Here is a 15,832-nt window from a genome sequence, read left to right on the forward strand (position 1 = left end):
CCACCATCTCTGCACAAAGCTGACCCTCCCATACAGAGATGAAGCCAATTCCCCTGGACTCACTAGCTTTGCTCCAAATGGAAAAGAGGCTCTACTGGTGATGTGTGTACCTCTGCAGAAGTTTTAAAGCAAACTACTTGGCTCAACAATGCTGATCAAATTGGGTTATTGGGTCAAGGATGTATGTCGAGTCAAGGGCTTTCAGGAGGTCAAGAGCTGGTAGAATGAGGACTTTCAGCAGAGGAAACTAGGGAGGCAAAAGAAGATGATGAAAGAATCTATTTTCATCTCCAGCACCAGAACTGGTATGTCTCCCATTTCTGGTACGGCATGATGAGGCGTGCCGAAATGCCTGCCTCACAGCACAGCCCAAGAGTGTGGGACACTGGCTCTTGAGTCAGACTTCCTGGGTCCAATCCCAGCCTACTTCCTTACACCCCTGACCCTCAGCGGTGCCCTCTGTAAAATGGAACATGTAACAATAAAACCCGGTTCACAGGCTTTCCATGAAGATTTAATAAGACAAACAGTCCATGCGAAGCGCTTAGCAGACAGCTTGCCACAGAGCAAGCATCCAACAAATGTTCATGGTAGTTGTTCCCCCCACCAGAGCACTCCTGAACTGGCCTGCCAGGATGCTAAAACTCACAAAAAGAGTGTGGTCTTTAAATGAATATATTTCCCAAATTCAGATCAGACATAGTTAGCCTGCTCAAAGACCCATTTGGTGACCTCCTCCCTCCTATAATTATTCGGTTCTTTCCTCTCCTTCCTTAAAACCTGTGCCCATTTCAAGACTATGTCCCCCCACTAGAGAGTGAGATCACGAATGCAGAGAATGGAACATATTCTTCTCACTAGGCCCTTTGTGGAGCCCAGTACTCAAAGCATGACAGTTGAAGTGAATTCCACATGGTTAACTGAGTGATCTCCTGACCGAGTAGAATATACAAGTCCCAGGGACACAATCCTTATCTACCCAGGTTCTGGGAGGCTCAAGGCCTTTGAGAACCAAGAGCATCTGGGAAGTGAGAATGGCATAAAAAGCGATGCCCCACAAATGACCCCATTTCCTTCCCAAAGGTTGTTGCAGCCAGCTTGGCTAAGAGAGCCCAGATGAGGCTTGGCCATCTCTCTTCCTACAAAATAAGAATTAATCTAAATAAGATCCTACCAAGGTATATCACTATACTTCAGACATTCTGAAACAGGTCTTAGTAGGGGGTTAACAGTGGAACATACAGTCTACCAAAGGCATCCTTCACTATGCCCTGTTCTCTCTTAATGCTTAGGTTTAAGGATGACAAAGCAACTTTCCTAAAAAGAACGGTATTAGTACAATAATACTACCTTGCACAATTATATAATCCATACAATCCAAATGAAAATGTACAGTTGACCTGTGAACAGCATAGGAGTCAGAGGCACTGATGTCCAACTCAGTCAAAAATCCACATATAACTTTTGACTCCCTCAAAACTGTACTATCAATGGCTCACTGTTGACTGGAAGCCTTACCAACAACATAAACAGCTGAGAAACACATATTGTGTATGTTATATGTATTATATACTGTGTTCTTACAAGAAAGTAAGCTAGGGAAAAGAAAATGGTGTTAAGAAAATCATAAAGAAAATACATTTACAGTACTGTACTATATTTATTGAAAAAAATCTATGTATAACTGAACCAGGGTAGGTCAAACCCCTGTTGTTCAAGGGTCAGCTGTACTCTGCTAATTTCTAGGGAGTGGAACACTACTTGTTACAACTTCCTCCAAGTTACCCTTTTAGGGAATAAGGAAGCCACAGACTGAAGCTGGTAACAAATGCTCACAAGAAGCTGGCTGTAACTTCCTGTATGTATTTTTGTGAGGCAATTACCATCAGGATCAGTGGTCTGGGGTCCACAGAAAAGAATCATAAACAAATTAGGGCCTGGGCAGTGGGGACAGAATGTTTCCAGGAGATGGCCTAGAAAGCTTTGAAGAAAGACCCACCCAGGTCCAAGACTCAGCTTAACCACTGCCCATCTGCATGACCTATACAACCTGTTGCTTAACCTCTCTCTCGGTCTCACCTTCCTCGTTGTAAAATGGAGACAATAACACACACATCATCAGACTGAAATGAGGATAATGAGCTAGAATGCTTATTAGCAGTCTCTCTATATAAAAATTTTTTGGAAGACAAATTCCACCAGAGTACTTAAACACACAATTCACAAAAATAAACAAGTAGGATATGTCTAACTAAAAATCTTCATAGTAAAGGAAACCATCAACAAAATGAAAAGGCCACCCATGGAAAGGGAGAAAATAATTGCAAATCCTGCATCTGTTAAGGGGTTAATACCCAAAATATATAAAGAACTCACACAACTCAATGGCAAAAACAAACAAACAAACAAACAATCCCACTTAAAAATGGGCAGAGAAACTGAATGAACATTTTCCCAAAGACACACAGATGGCCAATAAGTACATGAAAAGGTACTCAACATCATTCATTACCAGGGAAATGCAAATCAAAACCATAATGAGATATCACTTCACACCAGTTAGAATGGCTATCATCAAATAAATAAACAAGTGTTGGCCAGGATGTGGAGAAAACGGAACCTTCATACACTGTTGGTGGGAATGTAAATTGGTACAGCCAATAGGAAATGAAAATAGGCTATCAAAGGGATATCTGCACTTCCATGTTCATTGCCACATTATTCACAACAGCTATGGTGTAAAAACAACCTTAGTGTTTGCCGATGGATGAATGGATAAAAGAATATGTGGCATATACACAGTGGAATATTATTCAGCCATGAGAAAGGAGGAAATCTTGCCATTAGCAAGGACATGGATGGACCTTGAGGGCATTATGCTAAGTAAGATAAATCACACAGAGAAAGACTGATACTCCATGGTATCACTTAAGTCCAGCTCATAGAAACAGAGAGTGGAAAAGTGGTTTCCGGGGCTGGATAGGAGACAGGAAACATAGGGAGAGACTGGTAAAACAACACAAACTTTCAGCTATAAGACGAACAAGGTCTAAAGATCTAATTCAAAATATGATGACTACAGTCAATAATGCTGTGTAATATAACTTGAATTTGCTAACAGAACTTAAATGTTCCCACCAAATAAATAAATAAGCACATGAGGTGATAGATGTATTAATTAATTAGATGGGGAGAATCCTTACACAGTATATACATACGTCAAATCACCATGTACTTTAAAGATCTTACAATTTTGTCAATTATACCCCAATAAAGCTGAAAAAAGATACACAATTCACTTTTTATTTTTTATTTTTTCCTGCCTCTGTCTCTCTCTTTCTCTCTCTCTCTCTTTCATTCGGACATCACCCTGAAATATAAAAATTTCTGGGGCAGAATTTGAGCTTGTGAGTAGCTAAACCTTAACTTTCTGTAAGGATTTCTATGCTATGCTTTTGCTGAACACTGCTCAACAACATAATATTCTCTCCCACTGAAAAACCAAAGTTAATGGCCCAATAAGCAAATGAGACTATTTTGGAAAAATGCACTTGGATAACATGAGAAAAGTAGGGGAGGTGCCTTCCTGAGGATATTAGAAGAGAATTACAAGCATCCGTCCATCAGTCACAAAATGCATTAGCTTGTCGAGCCTGGAGAATTTTTCTTCTTTCAAATTACAGGTGATATTTTATCTCTGGCAGAGGGGGGGAGACCACCTCATATGCAAGGGGAAATCAGTAACTAAGAAGAACATGTACAAGTTTCAAAAATTAGTCACCAGTTACCATGGTAATGCAAATATTACCTAACAACTCACTGGGCTGTAAGTAACCAAAATGAGGCTAAAATGGAAAATGGGCTCTATGTATAGGAGTATTTGCACTAACCTAACAGCAGACTGAAGGCAGCCCAGGTTTGCGCCTGTGACCCAGGATCCAAGGTCTCTCCTGCCCTGTGCATGACATGTGAGTTCTGTATCACATGCACACACAGCTGTGCCCACTAACAGCTGCAGGAGGAAGAGTGATGACATTCTATTTACAAACAAAGAGCGATGATTGGGAAGATGAGTCTTCTCGTTCCCTAAACTCTTAATAAAAGAATAATCTCTGCTACTGCCCCCTGAAGACAGACAGACTGGATGACAAACATAGGTGGCGGTCCCTTTCAAACTCAACATTAACAATGTTCTCAGGCAACACAAGATTTTCTAAAAAACAACTAAGATGCCTGATAAAATAACAATTTTCCCAGGGTGCCTGGGTGGCTCAGTTGGTTAAGCGTCCAACTTTAGCTCAGGTCATGATCTCACGGTTCACGAGTTCAAGCCCAGCATTGGGCTCTGTGCTGACAGCTCAGAGCCTGGAGCCTGCTTGGGTTCTGTGTCTCCCTCTCTCTGGGCCCCTGCCCACTTGTACTTTGCCTGCCTGCCTGTCTGTCTGTCTGTCTGTCTCTCTCTCTCTCTTTCCAAAATAAATAAAACATTAAATTTTTTTTATTTTAATAATTTTCCCACTGTTCTGAGTGGTTTGAATTTTCTGTGTATACATTAATTTTCATTAGAACAAAAGCATAAATATTTTATGAATTTTTAAATTATTCCAAGAATTGGCTGCACACACACTTCTAAGTCAAACTTAGTGCATAACTTCTGTGGTACACACAGTACTGGTACCAAAAAACAGCCCCAGAGCTATATCCCCCCAGGTGGTCCTAGGGTTTCCATTAGAATTCCATGGAGGCTCTTAAACTGCAAAATCCTAGGCCATATCCAAGGCCAGCTCAATCTGAGTCTCTAGGGGTGGGATCTGAAAATGTCCATTTCTAAAAGGTTCTCCTTGCAATGAGTATGTTCTACAGTCTGAGAATCTCATCCTATCATCTACAGTACACTGAGGTCTCCTGCCAATGATGACAGGTTACAGCACAGCCACCAGGGGACACAAGTCAATACAGATTAACCAAATGCAGGGATATTGTGATTCCGTGACTTTCGGCTGTGGTTTACCACAACCCAAGGTTAAAAAAAAACCAGCACAATACACATGTCCTGTATATGTGTGTGTACGACACAAGGATTTACAAACAACACAGGTGAGGGGCGCCTGGGTGGCTCAGTCGGTTAAGCGTCCGACTTCAGCTCAGGTCATGATCTCACACTCCGTGAGTTCGAGCCCCGCGTCAGGCTCTGTGCTGACAGCTCAGAGCCTGGAGCCCGCTTCAGATTCTGTGTTTCCCCCTCTCTCTGCCCCTCCCCTGCTCATGCTCGGTATTTCTCTGTCTCAAAAATAAATAAAAACATTAAAAAAAAAAACAAACAACACAGGTGAAGTGATGTGATCTATTCTATTCTCATTTTTTATGCTGTTGCAACTAACAAAACTGATAGCACTGCCCACTAATTGGTGATATTTGAAAAATCCATTATAACTTCTATCGCCCTATAATTATATCACTCAATACTTTTTACACTTTTTCGTATTATGCTCCAAATAGTAGGAAACCATCCAATCTTTTCTGATAATACCCTAAAAGTTGTAATATTTTAGTTATCTTTAAAAGGTGAACCGAGTTGAAATGAGACCGTATTCTGCTTAAAGATATCCATAGCAATATGTTTAACTGCTAACATTTAACTTACTTATTTATACCCTCTTTACCTCACAAAGAAGAGCATGCAGATTATATAAATCAGTAAAGAATCAATGAAAAATAGTAAGAAAATGAAGCTAAGGGAAAATAAAGACAGGAAACTAAGTGTTTGTAGAACACATCAAAGGAACAAGTAAAATTAAATATAACACAGGCCAGGAAATCTAGTCCACTTGTTGACTCTCAGCTTTCTGTCAATTAGTAGGAAGAGAAAAACACGATCAGTTATGAAAATTCCAGTGTCCATCTGGGAAGAACAAAGCAATTTCTGAGAAGCATTCCCAAGTCTGTGGCTATACTCCTACTGGGCTGGACTGAATTACCATCTGCCCCCAACCCCCATACACACACACTCCTCTGGGGACAGCAAGCCCTCACGGTAACTGCAGGACCCTCGTTACAGCCTCCACCTTGCACAACCACTTGATTCACAGGTAAACTGATGGTTGCTCCAGGGACTGCTGATTGGGAGGAACAAAGTCTGGAGCCTGAGGTCACCCAATAACCCCCTCCTCTAAGAGCACTTTGTATTCACTTCTGTCCCAGAACTGACTACCTTGTTGTCATGAAAACTGTTCAGGGGGCTTGAGCCTTTCCTCCCCACCAAGTCCACAAGGTTATAAAGTTCCATGAGGACAATATTGACTCTATGTATTTCAGTGAATTCTTCATTAAACTAACTAAACACTAAGCTCTTCTAGAAATTCCCAAAAGGCAAAGTGATTGAAGCACAAAAACCTAAACTTATTTTTTGATTGTATCATTTACTACTCGTGAGATATTGGCCAAGCCATTGGACTTTCGTGGTTCAGTTTCTTATCTGTGAACCAAAGCCAATACTGTTTACAACACAGGTTACTCTTGAGGAAGAAACTCACAAACGGATGTAAATGTGCCTAGCCCAGTTCCTTGGCACACAGTAGGTGTTGAATAAATATTAGTTTTCCCTTCTCCTGTCAGGGATCTCTCGGAGACATTGCTTTTACTTGCTGCCACAACCACGTTAGTCCTCACCACTCCCTCCTTCTCCTCCAAGCTTCTTAAAGAGTAAAAAAAAAAAACAAAATCCCCCACGAAGAATGCAAGGTTCCCTGAGCCACAGAATACTCAGTGTCTACACAATGCCGCCTTTGAAAAGGGTTCTTACCATTGTTTCCACTACTTTAAACAGGACTTAAGAGATTGTTCTTAAAAAAAAAAAAAGCAGTCTGAGAAAGGAGTCATTAAACATCAAATAAATACTGTAACCAAGGAATAAGAATGACTAGTATATGCACAGTTAGAAGGCAAATGTAGTTGCTAAAACGTGATGCAGAAACCTATCTGGTCTTCACTCCTGAAGACGCTAACTATTGCCTTGTTCATACTAAAGTAGCAGTCTTTGCTCTGCACACTCTATTTTTACAGATGATAGAGGCTTAAAATTTAAATCAGCAGGTCTAGTCTAGTCCTGAACACAGGAAATATCAGTCATATTTTAATTTTTTTAAATAGAAGTGTCCCAGATTAAATAATGTGGTTGACCTACCTTTTCTGTGATATAGAAGTTGGAACTATCGGCGTGCTGCAGTGCAAAGTACTCATGGTTGGCAAGGGACCACCTTAAAAATATAAGCATAAACTGATCAGAAAAACAAAAAAACTGGGTCATTGTCATTTTTACAGTGTGACAGAATTAGAAGGATGAAGCACCCTACACTTGGAATTTGGCCAGTACCCAACACACCCCCCAGTGAGCTTCCTAACACTGGAATGACATTAGCCCACCTTGCATCGCCCTGACCAATCATTTCCTCTGTGGATCATCGTGGTCCTATTGCACACCTAGTGGATGGAATGTGGCTCACCTTGAAGCATTTCATCTTTATGGCTTTGAGGCAGGGGTGTTTAAATACAATGTTATATTCCTCCCCCATTTTGAAGGAATGGAGCAGAAAGAGGAACACAGAAGAAATGAATGCAATTTAAATTTTTGATAATTGTTATATTCCAATGGTCTCTGTTCTGCAATCCCTAATCACTATGCTTGCTGCATATGGAAACATTCCAATCAAGTATCCCAGGTCTTACTCCAAGTTAACACTGTCTTCATAATTCTGCTTTGGAGCAGAAAAACCTCATGCAATTCTATATATGCTTTCCCTTTGGATTGTTAAGGCTAGCCAAAGAGAGGTAGGAAAGCTGTAACACTGTCAAGTTCCATGGGGCAGCAAAACCACACAGTGACTTGTCCTCTAAATTCTTTCGTCTTCTATGGGAGCCTGAATGGTCCTCTCAATTTATACCAGATGAGGTGTGTATTTAACCTCAGGAACTTCAGACTGCTCCCTGCTGAGTAGGATGAATGAACCACAGCTTTTCAAAATAAATAAAACCAGCCCCAATGTGCACACACCAGCCATTTCACACTTTCTGCTCTTTGAGGAACAACAGTAAATTTTTGGTGTAAGAGGGCATGTAAATTGTACAGAGTGATTCTTGATGTCTTTGCGGAGATCAGGTAGTAACTTATAAACAATGTTATAAATAAAAATAATAATAATAAAGCAATAATAATTGCTCAGGAATATTTTATTAGCTTCCAGTTTGTGGACTGAAGCAACTCACACGTATCCTAAGTAACACTTACCCATCACAGACTTCCTTTATTATTGCAGACAGTGGTTTTTTCTGCAAAAATAGCAAAAAAAAGGAAATGCTGTTAGTTTCATTTCATCATTTTAAATTAAAAAAAGAAGAAGAAAAGGAGCCTAATAAAAAGATATCTAAGTAAGGAGAACTTCCATTTGCTATTCTTGGTTGTTGTCAATGAGTCTGGTGTTTTTCTCAAGGTGTAATCTACCAGCCGTCACCGCCCGATATATTAATGATTTACTATCCTTGTGGTCCCATTTTCTATTCTTAACATTATTAGTTGAACAAAACATGCATCATATTTAACGTAGCTGCGTTAAAATCAAGATGAAAACAGAGCTCTGTTCAACGATCTCACAGGCAATGAGAGCCCCAAGGTCAAACGATAACCAGAATTCCTCAGGATCAGTACACGAAGCAGGCAACCAGCAGTGTGGTGTTACGCAAACAAGCTTGGATTCAGGGCATTTTTATGAGAACGTGTGGCAAATGGAACAGGAGGCATTGCGAAATTGTTCCTACAAAGTGCATAGAATTCTTCTCCTAACCGTGGCCCTGACAAATGCCAATCATGCAGCAGCTTGAGCCGGACACACTTGAGTAATGAGACCATGACACCATGTGCCATGGTGTCAACTGGCCGGCTGACTACAGCTGTGCTCCAGGCCTAACAGCCACAGCTGTGTTCTGCTCCGCCTGCCCCCAGAGAGAAGGAATGCAGCAAAGAGAGAGACCCATACAGCTCACCCAGTGATGTTGAAACCTCTCTACTTTGGATGAAAACAGACCCCCTATCTATCTCCGTCTGGGGTGGGCAGTAGCATGTCAACCGAAAGAACAAATCACAGGCAAGAAATAAAGGGGGCAGAAAAATCAAAGAAATACAACACATGGCCTTGGATTTTTCAGATACAAACATATAAAAAGCTGTCTACATATAAACATGTTCTGCTTCTGTCCCTCTGAAGGGCAATGTGTTATGGGGAAATGAATACTGAATCAAGCAGAACCAATTCAAATCCTAGCTCCTTAACTGGTCTGCAGCATAACCTATATAATTCCCTTAATTTGCTGAACCTCAACTAATTTATCTGTAGAACGGGCATAGGACCTATCCATTCCTCAGGGCTGCTATAAGAAATAAATGAGAGGGGCGCCTGGGTGGCTCAGTCGGTTAAGCAGCTGACTTCGGCTCAGGTCATGATCTCGCGGTCCGTGAGTTCGAGCCCCGCGTCGGGCTCTGTGCTGACCGCTCAGAGCCTGGAGCCTGTTTCAGATTCTGTGTCTCCCTGTCTCTGACCCTCCCCTGTTCATGCTCTGTCTCTCCCTGTCTCAAAAATAAATAAAACGTTAAAAAAAAAAGAAAGAAAGAAATGAGAATTAATACAAAGAGCAAAAAAATCAAAAAAGGGTTAAGGGTTAGGATTTTGCCTTATTACTCTCTCATGTCACAGAATAGCCCTGAGACATGATGTTACCATGTCTGCTCTGACAAATTAGTGAATTCTGACCACTGTTCACAGTCCCTTCTAAGGGCCTCCAGCCCTAGCTAAAAGTTGACTCCAGCTCAGTCCACAGTGTTCCTCCAATGAACTCCTGCCCACCAGAGATCTAGTCTCTATGACTGAGTCCACCACCATGTGTTCAAAAGAATGTCTGACTAAGCTAAAAATCCAGTGGGAAGAAGGGGAACCTAGAATCATTGAGGAGTGGAAAGCTGCTGGGTTATCCCGTCATCCTGAGTTGGTCTCCTTTCTAATAAGATGAGAAATGGAGATTGGGTTCTCCAAAGAAGTTACATGTTATACAAGCCAATGGCTTCACAAGAACTTATCCACTGTTTATGGCTTTAGCTTTGAGTGGAGGGGCAATGATGTTCTCACATCCAAAGGACAAAGGAATTTTAGGAGTAAAACTATGCCCATAAGATGAGGATTTTGCACTTCCAACTGCCAGAGCCTTCTCCAGGCTATCTGTATTTTATGAAGACTTATCACTCCTAGCCTCCTAATCTTACTTTTTGCACCCTCAAAACTGAAATCTAAATAACAAGACTGGATGTTAGCCTTGAATTACATTGAAACAACAGATCAGACCAAGAAAGCATTGCTACTGAGGTAGGAGAAGGCATCTAACACAATAGCTCCCAGAATTAGATTTCCTAGTTGAGGTGTCATAAAGTAATTTCTTAGATTTTCCTTCAGGTCTGACTCATAGATTCAGAACCAAATTTGAACAGACAGAAGTCTATGGGGTACTATTATATCTAGAATATTCTCAGGCTGGATAGATGAAAGGAGTAAAAACCATGGAAGAACTTAGAGATTTAACAAAGATTATACAAAGGCTCTAAACCACTGATGAAAAGGAATCACAGTTAACTGAACATAACGCACCCATAAGGCAGCCTTAACCCCTCAAAATAAATGTTATGGCCCACATCCCACACCTGTCTCCTCTATTCTTCTTGCTGTTCCAGTGAAATATTAGCTCCTACCACCCAAAGGTAGTGCCAGTGAACTTTCACAGTCCTCCTCTCCCTTAATTTATCTACCTTATTTGACACTATTACTACTGCCTTCTTTTGGAAACCCTCTTTCCAGAGCTTTCATGGTATTTCCTTCAGTCTCCTACAGTGTTAACCAATACACCATCAGTAAAAGCCAAGAGATCCTTCAATTGTTTCTCTTTTGCCTCTAACTTCCTAACGCCACATTTCTGTTCTGGTCTCTTCCGCTTTTGCTTAATCGGTCAGTTCCTCATTCACTTCAACTGCCCACAGTGTAAAGTTCTGGCTCCAAATACTCTCTTGCACATCTCTGACAGCTTGCTAGATACAACATTTAACTCTCCTTCAGGAATCTTATTAAATACACAAACAAAAACCATCACTCTCACCCATCAACCTGCCCCAACAACAGCAGGACCTCAAAGGTCCCGCACCCCCACCAGGACGGCTCCCTCTGGTTGCACCGCTTCTGCTCAGAAGCACCTACAGCCTTCGTTTCTTCACTCTCCAGCTCAACGGAGTTAAAGGCACGTCATGATTTCTCACCTCCTAACTACTCTCCTAACATACAGACACTCCCCATCCCAACTCCTGCTATCAGACAAATATTCCCCCCAATCCCATTGCCTCTCATTCTTTGTCCCTAGTCCCAACCACTCCGGAGTGCAACCCCTTCATTACTGATGACTCACCACAAATCCTCAGTCAAATGCTCCACTGGCACATCAAACTCTGATTCTTATCTGCCATTAGTTACTACACTGCTTACATGGGGCAGTTTTTCACATACATTTGTAGAGAATTCATCCTTGCCTTCCCCTTTTCTTTACTCTATTTTGTGATATATGCATTTCCACTGAGTCTCATCATTGTTGCCTCCACAAACTGTCCCCCCTTTATCCGTTCCAGACCTTACTACTACCTCTGTAGAGCTCTCGGGACACTGTCACCAGATCCTTGCAAATAAGTCTCCACATCCCCAGCTTCTTTCTCTCCAATCCCTACATTAGCCATAATTGGGTAAAATCTGACTTTCCCTACAAACTTTGCTCAGGTCACTCTTTTTTGCCCCAATATCTTCTGTAGATCCCCAGTGACCATCACCAATATGGTATAAATCCCTTAGCTTGTCATCCAAGGCCTTCCACAATCTGTGCTCATGCAGTCAAACTTTCTACTAATGCTGTACATGTTATTCATGCTTCTGGATTAGTCCATGATTCACCAAAAAAAAAAAAAAAAAAGGAAAGAAAAGAAAAGAAAAGAATCCCACTTCCATACTTAACACTTTATACCATTTGTTGAATGTCCCTCTCCTTTCTGTTCCAGTTCTAACAATGAACTCTTACTACCAGTAATACCCATTTCAAAGCAGAATATCCACCTTTAAGCAGATGTCTCTGATCTCCCCAACCACACAGACAGAAGTCACTCCCTCTCTGTACTTAGCACATTAAATAAGTCACTCCCCAAAACTTTGTATCTCTGTCTTATCTTCTTGTCCCTTGAGAACAAGCCCTCTTAATTCATGTGGGTTAATCTTCTCCAGCCCTCAGTACTAGTTACCATAGTATATAGGTGCTAGTAGAATCTAAAAGGAGACTCAATGCATTTCTGTTGAATGGAAAACCCATACATTCACTTTCTGTCAAAAAACAAACAAACAAAAAGGCTTGAATAAAGGAAACTACTTGAAGAATAGCCTGGATTAACTAGCACACCCACCCCACCCCACCTTCCTGCCATGTAAACTACACTGGGTGGCTCTAAGCAGCTGTTGGCTAGAAGTTGTTAGACACGTGAATGCTGTCACTACTCCCTGCACAGATGCCTCTTGAAGGAGTTATGTGATTCATGGCTTGGAAAAGCACTGAGCGAGCTAGCTGATGACGAGTGTAATTCAACAGGTGATAAAACAGATACCCATCAAATGACCATCACCATCCGTTAGCAAGGTCACACAGGTGAGCAGCACTACCATAAACTGGGACTGAAGAAGATACCCAAACAGAAAACACTAGTCTGGTGCCACCGCTTTTCTCATTTCCTATACAAAGCCCTTAGTCTGACGTGAGTTTCCTTGTGCCACTTACATTCCAAGCCAAAGGCCAGCCAGCTCTGCCTATGTTTTGGTTAACATTTGCTCAAGTGGCATAGGATGCTTCTGCCTATCTCCCCAGTCTTCTAAGTCTTGGGAGTATGGTGACACTTTGATTGCTTTCTGTAGAACTGAGGAACAATTTGTCTTTCACTTCATTGAGAGAAAAGGCTCAGGAGAAAAAGAAAATTTGGTCTAAAAGGCAAAAACTGGTTCTTCTTCCTGATTCCATAAAGCCTAAAGGAGCTAAAAATAAAATTCTATACTCTATTTGAATCTATCAGGATTTAGAATATTGAGGCAAAATTATTTTAACTACCTAAGTATGTTTTCATAACTTAAAAAAAAAATCGTAACTGCGGCGCCTGGTTGGCTCAGTCAATAGAGCGTGGAAGTCTTAACCTCAGGGTCATGAGTTCAAACTTACAGGTTGTGGAGCCTACTTGAAGTTTTTTAAAAAGTAACCAAATTCCTTAAGCTTTTTGTTTTGAAGGTCAAAACTATCGTCTTGGCCTCAGCAGTGAGCTGAGATGGGAAGAGCAGGAATGTTTTTAAGGATAACCAGGAGGGTTAGACAGTTACCAGACTGCACCTTGCAGGTGGTTAGGGGTGGCCCCAGACCACCACACTCTTTTCCTCATTCCCCTTAGCAACAGTGAGGTCATCTTGCAGCATAGAAAAGTATTTCTTCATTTTATATATTTTTTTTTTATTTTTTTTTTCAACGTTTTTTTTTTATTTATTTTTGGTACAGAGAGAGACAGAGCATGAACGGGGGAGGGGCAGAGAGAGAGGGAGACACAGAATCGGAAACAGGCTCCAGGCTCCGAGCCATCAGCCCAGAGCCTGACGCGGGGCTCGAACTCACAGACCGCGAGATCGTGACCTGGCTGAAGTCGGACGCTTAACCGACTGCGCCACCCAGGCGCCCCTCTTCATTTTATATTTTTCTGGGGAAATTTTAATGCTGGCAGAAATATTTTTATTTGTCAAAGTATGCATTTCCATATGAATCTGATTGGCAAAGTACCATGTGCCAACAGTTATATTCAAGGAGTAGCTTTTTTTGTTTTTTGTTTGTTTGTTTGTTTTTTTAAGATTTATTCCTCCTTTTTGACTTTAACTCTTATTCTTATTCAAAAGAATTCCCTTATCTAATGGAATTTATCAAAGACAGCGAGTCAGGAGAGCAAATTTCCTATACAAAAAGATTGGTGTATCTACTTTTCATAAGATCAGCTACATTTTTGCGAATGGCCAAATTCTCTAGCAATTCATTTTTAATCTTGTGTCTCTGGCAACACTCTCTTCTCTCTATTCGTTAAAGTGGGTGTTGGTCTTTGCTTTCCTTTTTATTATATCTCCCTTGTCTTTAATGAAATGCCAGTATCATAAATTCCTGAATCCATGCCTCCCACTCTGACCCTCTTCTAAGGTCTGGTCCAGCAATACCAATAACCCCTCGGGCAGATCCACGTGGATGTCCTGCCACCCCTTCATGAAAGCTTAACACTTCATCTTCTTCCTTACTAAACCAGATCTTCCTCTTGGCTCCCTTTTATCTCTTAAAAAAAAAACTATGCTCTCACACAAACCACATGGTTCTTTTAAGGCATCAGAGAATCCCAAGAAGAAACATCCTTGGGAATCTCTGCTTGTTTGTTTAGGGGCAGGCAGCGTCCAGCCTGCCTTAAGGCTCCTTCCCCTGGAGAGAGCCCCACAGTTCTGCCACATCCATGTCCCTGTCCCTGACATGCCTCCTATGAGCACAGTTCCTGTTTAACCACCTGTTCCTATCTGTTGGCAGAAGCATCTGTCCTGAAGACTCACCCAGCCCAAAGGCTCACCTCAGGGCTCTTAAATCTGTCCGTGCACATACTGCTCCCTTGACACTGACCCATAGAGGCTGATAGCACCCCCAGCGTTGTGACCACATGCTACGAGCACCTACGGATTGTGGGCTGGAGTTCTAGCCTCCGACAGTCACTTGTCAGGCACACACTTGTCCCAAAACGGACATCGCCCAGAAAACACAGCCTGGTTTCACTGAAACCTCACTCATTTCAAATGTTTTTAATGACACAGGGGGGAAAGTGCTTATGTGGTGACATTAAGTTAACAGACACCAGGAAAGCATTGGGAATGCTGAATTTTTATCCACTCCCTGCTTTTCTAGATCTTCCCTCAACTATGAGCTCTCATCTTTAGAAAATGACCTGGGCTTAAACTCCAACTTCTGCAACTCTGGGTTTTGTAATCCTTAGGTTTATGACTTCTCTCGGTGATTCCATTTTCTCCACTGAAAATAAACACGGTACCTCACACACTGTAGTATCATGAAGATGAACTGAGATGGCACAGGTAAAACCTTTGAGATAGCACCCAGGACAGAGTAAGACACTGCATAATGTTACTTATGAAGAGCTTCTTTCAAAATTCTTGTATCCTGTGTTGCCACTTTACAGCTACTTTTTGTAAAAGTTGATGAAATAAATACATGAATGAATATCCAATTCCTCTTTCTTCTTTGAGTGACTCCAGCCCCGTTGTTGCCTTTGGCTCTCATCTCTTCCTATTCTTCATTCTTCAACTCATTTTCATTTTGTCTGCCAACTCAGTTACACTTGCTATGGAGGCAGAGACCACCTCTGAGACACCTCTGTCACTTCCCAGGCGAGTGGCTGCTGGGCCCCCGCAAAGCGGGCAATTAGCAAATATTGTTTCATTAAGACCACGTCTTCTTTTTCCAGACTTTTAGCTTCTTTCCCTTTCTTCTGGTCTCTTTCCGACAGCCGCTAAAGCTCACGCAGGAGCTAAAGAAGGAACATAGCAAGAGGAAAACAGAAGCAATCTCCGATCCCCACCATGCGTCTGCCCTTCCATACGGCCAGCGTCTTACAGTCCTTTAATTGCAAAACTATTTTCCACAAAGACTT

The 15,832-nt window shown here is 41.6% G+C and overlaps 1 protein-coding gene across 6 annotated transcripts in view; it reads right to left on the reverse strand.

The window, feature by feature from the left end:
* The window catches only part of ELMO1 (engulfment and cell motility 1), a 533,507-nt gene that overhangs the window by 402,909 nt on the left and 114,766 nt on the right, over positions 1–15,832 (reverse strand). For all 6 annotated transcript variants that reach the window (XM_049642948.1, XM_049642946.1, XM_049642949.1 and 3 more), the window contains exons 3-4: positions 8,285–8,325; positions 7,184–7,256 (exon numbers count right to left, since the gene is read on the reverse strand). In XM_049642948.1, the coding sequence (XP_049498905.1) occupies positions 7,184–7,256; positions 8,285–8,325 (114 nt within the window). The remainder of the gene's footprint in view (positions 1–7,183; positions 7,257–8,284; positions 8,326–15,832) is intronic.

This window comes from Panthera uncia, chromosome A2 (assembly GCF_023721935.1).
Source record: "Panthera uncia isolate 11264 chromosome A2, Puncia_PCG_1.0, whole genome shotgun sequence".
NCBI classification, from domain to species: domain Eukaryota; kingdom Metazoa; phylum Chordata; class Mammalia; order Carnivora; family Felidae; genus Panthera; species Panthera uncia.